General features: G+C 35.8%; 1 protein-coding gene across 9 annotated transcripts in view; it reads right to left on the bottom strand.

The window, feature by feature from the left end:
* Nucleotides 1-13,542, bottom strand: part of LOC128236670 (syntaxin-binding protein 5-like) — an 80,550-nt gene that overhangs the window by 12,020 nt on the left and 54,988 nt on the right. For 8 of the 9 annotated variants that reach the window (XM_052951683.1, XM_052951685.1, XM_052951687.1 and 5 more), the window contains 3 exons: nt 10,063-11,077; nt 1,391-1,510; nt 999-1,121 (listed from right to left, as the gene is read on the bottom strand). In XM_052951683.1, coding sequence (XP_052807643.1) covers nt 999-1,121; nt 1,391-1,510; nt 10,063-11,077 — 1,258 coding nt within the window. The remainder of the gene's footprint in view (nt 1-998; nt 1,122-1,390; nt 1,511-10,062; nt 11,078-13,542) is intronic. The other variant, XM_052951692.1, reaches the window with a different exon arrangement.

Genomic DNA, 13,542 nt, shown 5'->3' with positions numbered 1-13,542 from the left:
ATAGCTTAAAGAACTACTAGCATAATCATTTTTAATGGCAAATTCTAACAATGTTTTTAATCAGACTTAATTGTTTTTTAACCAATGGCTTTGCATCCATTAAGAAGAGTGGCAATATTTTTCCCGCAATATCCTTTTTCAAGGAGGTATGTTTTCCAAGGACACATCAAGTTTGATAAAAAAGATTATAATCCAGTGGACAATTGACCATAACTGGAACACAACCAAATAAATATTCATTATAGTTAAACAGATGACAGTATTATTTGTCAAACCAACAAATCCATAGAAATTTCAATTTAAATAGATTCTATTGTTCACAAAATTATGTCCAGCTGATCATTTGGTGTGTCATTATTGGAATAAGCATTAGGTCACTCCTAAGACTGCCCACAAGCACCGTACTGTAGAACCACTAAGTACTGGGGGAGACTTGGACTGGTTGTGTTAACTTACCACTGGGGAAGACTATGACTGGTTGTGTTATAACTTACCACAGGGGGAGACTATGACTGGTTGTGTTAACTTACCACTAGGGGAGACTTTGACTGGTTGTGTAAACTTACCACTGGGGGAGACAATGACTGGTTGTGTTAACTCACCACTGGGGGAGACAATGGCTGGTTGTGTTAACTCACCACTGGGGGAGACAATGGCTGGTTGTGTTAACTCACCACTGGGGGAGACAATGACTGGTTGTGTGAACTGACCACTGGGGGAGACAATGACGGGTTGTGTGAACTGACCACTGGGGGAGACAATGACTGGTTGTGTTAACTCACCACTGGGGGAGACAATGACTGGTTGTGTTAACTTACCACTGGGGGAGACAATGACTGGTTGTGTTAACTTACCACTGGGGGAGACAATGACTAGTTGTGTTAACTTACCACTGGGGGAGACAATGACTGGTTGTGTTAACTTACCACTGGGGGAGACTTTGACTAATTGTGTTAACTCACCATTGGGGGAGACAATGACGGGTTGTGTTAACTTACCACTGGGGGAGACAATGACTGGTTGTGTTAACCGCTGGTCCCCAGATGGCGGCAGGTTTAGTACTATAACAAGGACTGAGCCCAGACTGGTCCCAACCCACAAACACGGACTCGTGAAATTATCTGCAAATATATAGTAACTGCAGTGAAACAGAGCATCTAACGAAGATTCAAAAGTACAAAACAAATTACAGGCCTAGCAACATAATATGCACATTGTCATTATCAACATGTGTATCAAGTTTCAGGCAAATTGTTTTGAACTATGGCCATGGTTGAGGTATTTGATTGAGGGATATGATAATACCTTTACTTATTTATTTGAAAAACAGACAAACCAAAAATGAAGGCCATTTGTGTCATCTATGTGAAATGGGAGGGAGGTTATTTACCAAATTTGCGGGTGTATGAGTCTGTGAAGACGAGGCACTGGATTGCCTCCCTTGAGACGTTTTCCAGACTCGACATGCTAGAACTGCGAGATCGCGAAAATGACGAGCCATCATTCTTATCTGAAAGTACAACAACAACAATACCAAATAAAAAGGATGTATATTAAGGGTATTGTCAAATAAATGAGAAAAAAGGGTGCTGCACTCAATATCATTATTTTTTTTTAATAATTTTACGTTTTAAATTTTATTCTTTTAATAGTCTGTTGTTTAAAATTACATTCTTCATCCTAAATGAATATCAATACTTGTTAATTATTAATTATCATTACAAATTTCATTATTATGATTACATAAAGTGCAAGTCATTTTAATTGTTACAAAGTATAAAGCAAAAACTTTAAAACTTTAGCGATGCAAAGATTAACCTAAAATTATTCTATTGAGCATGTGCTATTAGTGTATCAGTTTTACAACATTCAGAAATTTTTCAAAACCTGTGATATATGTCGGGATTTATATGAAAAAACATTATGTAAGAGAAACATCTAGTTCTATTTCAGAATCAAACATTTTCATAAAACATATGTGATACCATGCATTACAATATATATATATTATCATGTACAGAAACAAATCAAATCTTTCTGGCGAAGTTATCAAGTTTAAAAACTTCCATGAATTTTATCAAAACACTACTTGAGGATACAAATTTTACTAAAAACTAATGAACAGAGCAATTTAGACAATATCGTAAATCCAAATTGTAACCTTCATCTAATCTACAGTTTACAAAGAAACACTTTCAAGACATTGGTCACTAGAATAAGGACTTAAGGACTCTATAACACTGGTACTGGTAACTCTTGACAGATGGAAATATAAAACAAACTGAAACAAGAGCTCCACGTAGTGAACACGCCCATCTGTTGTTGTTTATTCAGTCAAAAAAGGGGTTTAACTGTGAATTTATTAAGATCAGAGTTATGATCCTTGCTCTACAAGTGTGTTTTGTCTCTTGCAACATCTGTACCAAGTTTCACTTGAATATCTTCAACAGTTTTTGAGTTATGGCCAAGATTAAAAAGACTGTACAAAGACGCCTTCGACACCCAAGACCGTGACCATACCTCGACTTTTTTTCTTCAAAAAAACAGACGAGCTTAAAGAAGACAATAACTTCCAAGTACGCTTAAAACTGTGCCACAATATTACCCCATGATTACCTATATATGGAAAGCAATCTAATAAGCCTCCTAGAAAAAAGAAACTGTGCAAATTGAACAAAATCAAAGGTGTAATATAAATATATTTATAAAACAGCCATATTTATATAAAATTCTGCATTATCTGAAAAAGGAAGACATGAAAAATTCTCATCTACATAGGTATATTGTAAAACATATACTATTTTGTTTCTTCACTATAATGATTACTATTATATCTATAAATATTCATCTTGTTTCAAACAGGTGAAATGTCTAAAAATACATTTCTTTCATTAATCACTTGAACATTTCTTAAAGGGACTTGCTCATGTTTTCGTATAAAAAAATTGTATGATGTAATAAAGTGTGCCAAATCACAAGGAGCTTTATAACTAAGATACAGACGGCTGCGAAATCCTTCAAGAAATGTTGATATATGCTCCAGTATTGTCTTTGAAGGCAATGATATTGAAAAGCAACAGTAACACATTTTAACAAAAGGCTTTAATCTTAAATTATCCTTTACATTAATTCTGTGTATAAGTTCATATGGGGTGTGGTTTTGGTGTCAGTGTTCTAATTTTTCCTTGACTGTACTGGCATGAGTTCCCTCCCCTCAAGAACTGGAATGTTTTTTTATACTTTAATTGTATTTTTTTTTTCTGCAAAGAGTAAAATGGTTATAATTTAAGTGTTTTTAGATGTATGACCGGGAAAATTTGTTAGTGTCAAAAAACATGAGAAGGCCCTTTAATACTAAAACTTAAATCAAAACCTTCTGAACAAACTTAAAAAAAGACTGAGTTATAACACTTTTACAGGAAACACCTGTCACATGTGCTTTTCATTGTAATACAGAAACAATATAAAATGTGTTGGAGTCTAAGCTAATGAACATGTATATATGAAAATGTAAATGGCACAAACATGCATAAGAAATTTCCGCAGTAGTAGGGGACAAACAACATTTGCTGTTATGACCAAAACTGGAGACATTACATTCACTGTTATTTAAACAAATGAGAAATAACATTTATTGTTATGATATTAACTCGAGAAAAAAACATTCAGTTATGATCAAGCCCCATGAAATAAGATTTACATTATAACTTAAGAAATAACATTCATTCTTACGATCAGAACTCAAGCCAACATTCACTGCTTTGATCACAACTCTAGGAATAACATTGATAAAAATCTTGACAAATATTGTGCATTATTATGATGAAAAACTCGAGAAACAACATGAACTATTATGTTGAAAACTGGAGAAACAACATTAACTGTATTGTAAATATTGAGAGAAAAACAGGTAACATAACACTGCAACATTGTCATGGCAACACCACAAAACATGGATGAATTAAATAAACAGCACATGTACAGGGGTCGTACAATCCAAATGGGTCAATGTTTGTCTCTATAAACAGGAATATTTATAAGAAAACTCACAAAGCAATAATACTTATTGGTCGTCGTCCTCCACATCAATTGTGGGTTACGGCGAGAAAAAAACTTTACTAAGGTAAAAAGTGGAACAAGTGACTGTAAGCTGTGAATGATAAAAAGACATGACAACGCGAGGTGTCGGTGATGCCGAAACTTACCAGAGGCACTCATGGAATCAGGCTTAAGGTAGATCACTAGAACAGATACACACAGGACGGTCAGACATACACACAAACAGGACGATCAGTCAATCACACACTCTACTGTATATCGTAACATTCATGATCTCAAAGTACATAATTAAGACTCCCAATTTTTATTGAAATGCAACATTTTGTTGAACAAAATAAGATGTCCAAATAAGGTTCATAATGGCTTTCCTCACTGACTTTATTAAAATGGACGAAAACTGAAACATGTACATGATTAAAAAAATCATATTTCAACATCATTTGAAAAATAATTTTTACATTCTCATCCAAGTTTTCAAATGTGTGGCATTTTGTTTTGCTTTGTTTAATACTCGAAGGACAAAAATATCAAACAATCTGTTTCCAATTTCACTGCAAGTATAATAAGGTAGGTAGGTTGACAATAATATTATCATCTCATATTTCGCCATTTTGTCTGGGTTACCACAACATTTAAGCATCTTTCTGGTTCAAAATAAATATTATCAAAAATTCATCCCGAAAGCAGTTAAAACATTAACGGTCAGAAATATTAAACACTTGACAATAATTTTTTTTATGGCTGTCCAAAAATGTAGGGCAGGTCTGGAAACTTTTCACAGAGGCTAATTATTTATAAAATGCAAAATTCATGGGCGGAGTTTTGAACAGTTGCGGTTGGAAATGAGAATCTATAAAGTATTTTTCTATGGCCCAGTTATAATAATTTCTTGTAAATAATGTGACAAATTAATTAAATAAAATTAGGCAAAACACGCATACAACTTAAAAAATAAGTTAAACCCTTGAAGCAGGGTTTCAGATGAATGAAAAATCACAAACAACAAAATAGGTATATAAATATTGCCAGTGGAGGAAATTGCCCCATCAAAAACTTTTTCAATTTATTGCCTCATCGGGCAACAAATGCCTCCTTTACCTTAGTAAATTTCCCCATTCTTTTTAAAATGCTTTCTGAATCGGGAGCACATATTTTCAAATGGGGAAGCAAAACCTACCAGCCAGTAAGCTATTCCCTGTTTCCCGATCAGAAAACATAGCAGTTTGAATAATATCTATTGCTATTAATTAAATTCACAATAGCACATTTTACACCAAGTATCTCATATTAAGTATGGGGGAAATTAGAAAAAATCTGAATGGTAGGATTAAAAATCTATCCGTCTTTAACACACCTATGGTCTTAAATTGTCCACAGACTCATGATCTTCACACACAGGACAATTTTACTAAGTTTAATGAATTTCCTGACCATGCAATAAATAAAAAAAAAATGTCAGCCTGGAAACACTGATAGGGAATCCCCTTGTTTCCCAATCAGGAAAACACTGATCGGGAATCCCCTTGTATCCCAATCAGGAAACACTGGTGAGGAATCCCCTTGTATCTCAGTCAGGAAACACTGATGGGAAATCCCCTTTTATCTCAGTCAGGAAACACTGATGGGGAATCCCCTTGTATCCCAATCGGAAACACTGATGGGGAATCCCCTTGTATCCCAATCAGGAAACACTGATGGGGAATCCCCTGGTTTCCCAACCAGGAAACACTGATGCTGAATCCGCTTGTTTCCCAATCAGAAAACACTGATGGGAAATCCCCTTGTATCTCAGTCAGGAAACACTGATGGGGAATCCCCTGGTTTCCCAACCAGGAAACACTGATGAGGAATCCCCTTGTTTCCCAATCAGGAAACACTGATGGGAAATCCCCTTGTATCCCAATCAGGAAACACTGATGGGGAATCCCCTTGTTTCCCAATCAGGAAACACTGATGGGGAATCCCCTTGTATCCAAATCAGAAAACACTGACATAGAGTCCCCTTGTTTCCCAATCAGGAAACACTGATGGGGAATCCCCTTGTTTCCCAGTCAGGAAACACTGATGGGGAATCCCCTTGTATCTCAGTCAATTAACACTGATGGGGAATCCCCTTGTATCCCAATCAGGAAACACTGATGGGGAATCCCCTTGTATCCCAATCAGGAAACACTGATGAGGAATCCCCTTGTTTCCCAATCAGGAAACACTGATGGGGGAATCCCCTTGCATCCCAATCAGGAAACACTGACATGGAGTCCCCTTGTTTCCAATCAGGAAACACTGATGGGGAATCCCCTTGTATCCCAATCAGGAAACACTGATGGGGAAGAAACACTGATGAGGAATCCCCTTGTTTCCCAATCAGGAAACACTGATGGAGGAATCCCCTTGTTTTCTAGTCAGGCAATATCCTCCACTGATTGTGAAAAGGAACGAAACACAACACTTAATTACTTCAATATAGGATCATTTTATCTTCATAAAACTCAAGTTTCTTCATATGGCAATAAACTCTTGAAATATTCCCAGACAAAACTTACACTCAAATAATTTTGAACAGACATGGGGCGTAATGTCTGTAAATTTCAAGACACTCAAATCCATTCATTAAAATATTGAATTGAATTTATTTCCACATGGCAAAACTAGAGAGTAACTAGAGTAAAAATACAACTGAGGGCATGCAAGAACATCCAAGTGAAATATCTGGATCCACTGGCACTATAAACACTGTGAAAGAGAGTATGAACTGAAACAAAAATAAAAGGTCCACGTGTTAATCGTGACAGAAACAAATACAAGGGCAGTCCACCATTCATTGGAGGGAGGAATTAGGAGTTGAGTGGAAAAAAAAATGGAAAAGATAATTAACTGTTCCTTGCCAATTGGACAAGTGTTTCCAGTCATGTGACCAGTGCTGGAAAAATCCATCGGCCACCCCTATTGAAGATGAGTCACATGCCAATTGAAATGTTTTTGAGCATGTAATTTTATGCTTTCAGAAAAGTAAAATCAAATGAATGATTTATTTGCTGGAAACACATGATGCCAGGAACAGGAAACACATTACAGACACACAACTATAATGCCAACATGAAATTCTGCAGAATGGTTCATATAGGGAATTGCTCAGTGTCCTTTCTTCAACCGTAAGATGGTTTTAGAACTCAATAATGACTTTATGAAACATTTGCAGCAAAAGTAAGGTACATACACGGTTGGAGGCAATTATTAATAAGCTTGTAGACAGACAGACACAAATACTTAACAGTGCTGATTCCCAACATTTATTTACCTTAGTTCACTGTGTCAATAAAGGCAAAACTTCAACATTCCAGATCACTGCAAGTGGACACTAATGCTTGTCAATTTTTCAGTAAGAGCCAGAGTTAAGGATTTGCTAAACAATCATGTATATTATTATTCTGGTAGTAGTACTGGTAATGTACGGACAAGTACATATGTACTAAGTTTTGTGCAAAATTCTTCAACGACTTTTTACTCCTTGCATAAAGGTCCTAGCTTTTTCATAATACTGCTTCTGACATATATCACCCAGCATATCAGAGTAAATTCCAACACTTATCAGTTATTTTTATACACAAACGGAGCATAACTCAACAACGATCAGTCAGGAGTTATGTGCCTTGATATTCATGAACATGATATTCCTTGGCAACATGTTTACCATGTTTCATTTGAATACCTTGAAAAGTGTTTGAGTTATGGCCAAGTTTTGCACGACAATACAACCAACACAAACAAAACCTAGGCTATCACATCTTACAAAGCTAAATAACATATCTAATAAAATAATAATAGGCATGATAGATGTTTGAACGTAAAATATTGCATGCAGCGAGTGGATACAGAGGACACACACACAGGCCAGGTGCAATGCAGTCAAAACGTAATACAGCACCTCCCGTAAAGTTGGGGTCCTCTGTTGAGGCCACGTTTTGGGCTTTCACCAACTTTCGTGTGGTACCCTGTGAGCGACTGCGTTTCAGTTCAGGGCCCATGGGCTTTGTGCCCAAACGGGGCTTATATGTTGTTGGGCTCATGCAAATTCCATTTATCTATAAACAAGTGTAAAAATCAGTCCAAAATGAAATAAAAACAAAAAATGCAAAACCGATGTCTCCATAACCTATCCATGGTTGATAAAAGCAGTTAGCTACCTACACTGTCTCAATATCTACTGAAAATACAAGAGCAACATGAGCCATGAAAATCAAATGAACAAATGGCAATACCTGTAACCTCTGAAATGAAATAGAAAGAAACAGTTACACACACAATCCAGTGCTGTTAATTACCAAACTGAAAAGAAAAATAAACATTACATTCCCTCTTAAGCTACGATCAAAAACTAAATTCGAAACCACTCATGAGAAAGGTTGCACTCTTACTAACACTGCGCCAGGCAACATAACAAAGTTAAGCTCAGCTTGAGTAAAGAAGCAGACGTCTAGCTTTTTAAATGTTATTTTGCCCTAACACTAACTTTGATAACAAATTCATTCAAGAAATATAACATAAATGGCGCAGATCGAATGCCAATGCTTGTCTGTATTTTTTTCAGGTGAAGAAGGGAAATAACTCAAAAAATAATATAGCCAGTTATTGGCCTTGCTATACGTGAGTATATTGTTCTTGGCAACATACATACCAAGTTTCATTTGAATATTTTAAACGGTCTTTGGGTTATAAAGGTCAATGTAAAGTTCTTAAATGATGTCGAAAACAGAATCTTTAAAAACAGATAAAACTAATTGACGACTTTTTCTGGTCTTTTTGACTTATAATTATGAAGAAAAAAAACATTAATAGAAAACCTCTTTAACTAAGTTTTAAAATAAAGAATAAAATCTTTGTGCACATTCCCTAAAAATGAAGTTGTCACAATAATCTAGGTTTCAGTAGATGCTGTGCTAATATACCATTTTAGATGATTTTTTCTTATTCATTTTAAATTGTTTGGTAAAAAAATACTAGTATTTTAGCACATTGCCCCTAGCTGAACAGAACATTAGAACAGAACACAGAATGCACAACCTATGTTCTACACACGTTTACCGAGCCTTACGAGGTGGGTGGGGCATGTCAACACCTAAACATAGATCCTTACCCTGAAACAGGAGGCAATCATGTATTCAGAGGAAATATAGAAACTTATGTCTCAACTGTCCTGCATATCAACATATTTTTTTTTTATTTCCTGTTAAAAAGAGTTAGAAATTCCATTAGTCATTTTCAAAATGCAGTATTTCTAATTCCTGAAATGTGAAGACAAAGATAGCACAGCAGTTTGAACATGAAGTCACTCCACGATCGTGATCACGCTTACACTAACTTCATACATTTCCCTGGAAACTACAGGTGAACTTATAGCCACTTCTCGTAGGATAGCATCAGTGATAAGGCATTAAGAAACCTCATGTTTTAATTGACTCTATTATTTTAGTCAGTTCATGTAAGTGAATACATTACCGTAAATTTGCAGACTCACAGTGCAAGATGGTTGTAACAACTTATACAAACAGAAGAAATTACATCTGTTCTTTTGCAAAGCCCTCATTTTGTAAAACAAACACATAACCAAACTAAACCAACAAAACAAAAAATTGGGGGTATAAACAAGCAGACTAGCAGGTAACAAGAGGCATGCAGAGAAGGGCTAACATAAAGCATAGGCAGGGTGGGGATGCTAATAATCCAACATGTAACTTCCCAGAACCCGGTGTTGATACCACGCTCATGCTACAGAGAAAAGCCCAGGAGCATTCAAACATAATAGTAATTTTGTGTGTGTAAAAATACTAATGTTGAAAATAACTATCAATATTATGAAATCATAAATCAGGAAACAACGATCACTTAATATTAAAAGGTGCTTATTTATAAATCAGTTCTTTATTTCCTGAAATTTTCACAACAAAGAATGCAGGCTTTTCCTGCAGCATGGCAGTTATACATGACCTCAGATACTGGACCTACCATTAGAGGTACGGGGCATCATTTCCTGGACTGATCTCTTCCTTTCAACTGGCGGCTTCCCCTCCGTGTCATCTGTAAGGTCAGTAACAATGAGGTAGCAATGGTCGCTACGCTTCAACCTCTTCTCTGAGTCATGGTCTAGGTCCTCGTCTTCATGCTTTCCAACAAACATTTTCATTTTCACACTCATTCGCCTAAAAAATCCGTCCTTCTTCCCTTCATGGAATACAGATTCTTCAGAGGGGCTGAGTACATCCTCATCTGTGAGAGGGTATTCTTCATTCTCTGACCTGCTCCCGTGACTGGCTAGGTCATCATGCGAGCCTTCAGTATCTAAGCCTTGGTCATTATCACTCGTTTCTATAGTCTTATGGTTTCTCTCTGAACTTTTCTCTCTTCTCTTACCGCCATGTTTTAACCTCTTTTTGAAACTCTTAATAGTGTATTTGTGTCTACTGTGTGAATGGTGCTTCACCTCGGGGTCAGAATCTGTTGAGTTTATTCTCTGAGGTAAGGTTTTCTCAGTTTCAGTTAAGCATGGATCAGTTTGACTTGTGGGAAAGTTTTCATGCGACTGAGATTTGCTCTTGTTTGTTATTGGTTCATCAACAAGATCTCGCGGCATCGGTACCAAAGGTAAAGAGGATGTCCTACAAGCCAGGGCCTTTTTAGGGATCACAGGCTTTAGCTGATCTACAGTCTGGTTTGTTGGTTTTAACTGAAAATGGACTTCCCTGTTCTCATTCTCCTTCCTCAGAACGAGAGGGGTAGGGGGTATAAGGTTGAGGTCCGGGGGAGCCACCTCCTCGATGGGTGAGCCTGTACTCTTTCTTAACATTTGTCCATTGTCCTCATGTTCATTGCTGAACTGAAAAGACTGTCCCTTTAGAATGGGGGCTGATAGAGGCTGGTTTTCTAGAGTATTACGCTCGTTTTCACTGATACACACCAGTTTTTTACTAGGTCGCCGTCTACGGGGAGGGGGCTGTGGTGTTAAACTATCAGGGGACACAGGCTGAAAGCAGGAAAAATAAACAAAAACACAAAAATAATAAAATATATAAAAGAAATAGTGATTGTGGGTAAAAAGTGAAACTAAATACATTAAAACAACAACAACGAAGCAAGGACTGATCACTGTGATACATTTGTAACAACTTGTTTTCTTTGGTTTGTATATTCTAAATAACAAGACATTTTTAACAACTCTGTATTTGTTTTTAAATTACAGGAAAAACACACACCAACTTCACCAACACTTTTTTTCTATTTATACCTCATTTACATAATGATCAGTCTTTTCCTCATCTTAAACCAAAAACAATTTAATCACTATATTAAGTTACAAAGAAATACTTTGACAACTGTCAATTGTCTGCAAATTGTAAAGTATTGCAAAAAACACAACATTATTTCGTATAAAATGTGTGTCTAAAAGATCATCTAACACTTTTTACTTCTGGTACTAAATTTGTGAATAGTAATAAACAAGACAATGACAAAGTATAACAAGTGTACGGGAAATAAGGGGCTTCATAGAGGTCTCACAGAAAAGAAAAAAAAACTACAATACCAAAGTTAAAACTATCAAATTTGGTAAATGATAATCTTATAAACTGGAATGATTTGAAATAGCTTAAGATTGACCATAAATAATCTACTGAGCAACATAAAACCATTTGATCTGGATTATATATTAAAATAACAAGCATTTTCAGTGAAAAGATATCCCCCGCCAACGATGGCTTGTTGGTGCTTGATGGCTTGTTTGTGCTTGAAGGTTAAAAAAAATCTCAGAAAGAATATTGCAGGATGTTGGTTCATATAACATTCAAGTTTCATTAAATTCTAGCAGCTAGTTACTGAGAAACGGCTGCAAACAAGATTTTTTAATAAATCAAGGGCAATAACTCTAAGGAAAATTGACCAATCCAAAAGAAAAATAGACAGGCATCATCACAGTATGTTGGTTCTTATTTATTCCACGTGTCATGAAATTCTACCAGCTAGTTGAATAGAAAAGGCTGCAAACATGGATCTTTTAAAAAATCAAGGGCAAATAACTCATATAGAAATTACACAGTCCAAAATATAAATAAACAGGCATCATCGCAGTATGTTGGTTCATATTTATTTCAAGTTTCAAGAATTTCTACCAACTAGTTACTGAGAAATGGCTGTAAATGAGTTTTTCAAAAAATCAAGGGCAATAACTCCAGTACAATTGACCAATCCAAAAAAAAAATTAACAGGCATCATCCCAGTATAGTAATTCATATTTATTTTATGTTTCATGAAATTCTGCCAGCTAGTGACTGAGAAATGGCTGTGAATGTGCATTTTTCAAAAAATCAAGGGCAATAACTCCAAGGACAATTGACCAATCAATTTTTTTTTCGACGGGCATCATTCCAGTATAGTGGTTCATATCTATTTTAAGTTTCATGAAATTATAACGGCTAGTTACTGAGAAAACGCAGGTGACGGACGGACGGACGGAAGGATTAGGACAGACGGACGGAAGGAAAGACGGACGGACGGACAACGCCATTTCACTATCCCCCTCCCTATTTCATAGGCGGGGGATAATAAAGTGGTCTTACAGAGCACCCTGGGTATAACCATTTGTTTTGGGTTTAAAACTTTGAAATCATTAAGGCAACTAGCCCGCCTGAATTTCAATATGAACAATTACAAACATGTGTAAAACTACTTCTAGCAAATGTTCACTTAAAGACAAAAGTCTTGCCAAAAAATTTCTTTCACAATAGCATGTTGTATAATCATATATAAACTGTGACATTGTCTGAGAAAGTGAGTCCTGTTGAGCTATTTACGTTAAAGACAAACACATGAAATTTAACCAAGAGATACCATTATAAAAAAGACTTATAACAACATCCTAAAATTGAATTAAAGAAGTGTTTATGAAATATTTAACAACAGCTATAACCGCTTGCTTCTTAGGAACGATACCTCGCAAAAATGAAAATGTCACAGTTTCCTGCACTCATTCCTGATGACAACGTCACATATACACATATGAACTATCCCATACATAGATATATATGTAATCATTGTTGTATCAAGCTGCTAATCTACTTTCATATTATTATGTTGTTTGTAGGAATGTCAACATCAACAAACTGAGACTTAATACACTGTTGCTAGACAGAATGGAGGGTAATGGTGAAGTAATTATTATCTTAGTAAGTACTGAACTATTGTCACATATGACAAACCTGAGCCAGCATTGTCAGCATCATGCTATAACTGTTGAGTGTTCACAGAAAAAGGCATTAACAATTCATGATCACCTGAACTGATTTGTACAGAAATGTCACAGACAGTCTGCATGTTTTGAAAATAGTCTAGTAAGCATGTTCTTTGTTTTTCTCTCCTTTTCAGGGTTGTTGATGTTAGTTATTTAATTAATTAATAAATATAGTAAGATCTCTGTAAGCGGACGCCATAGTTCAT

The sequence above is a fragment of the Mya arenaria genome, chromosome 6, assembly GCF_026914265.1.
Source record: "Mya arenaria isolate MELC-2E11 chromosome 6, ASM2691426v1".
In the NCBI taxonomy this organism is placed as follows: Eukaryota; Metazoa; Mollusca; class Bivalvia; order Myida; family Myidae; genus Mya; species Mya arenaria.
This window is presented reverse-complemented; position numbering and strand designations above follow the sequence as displayed.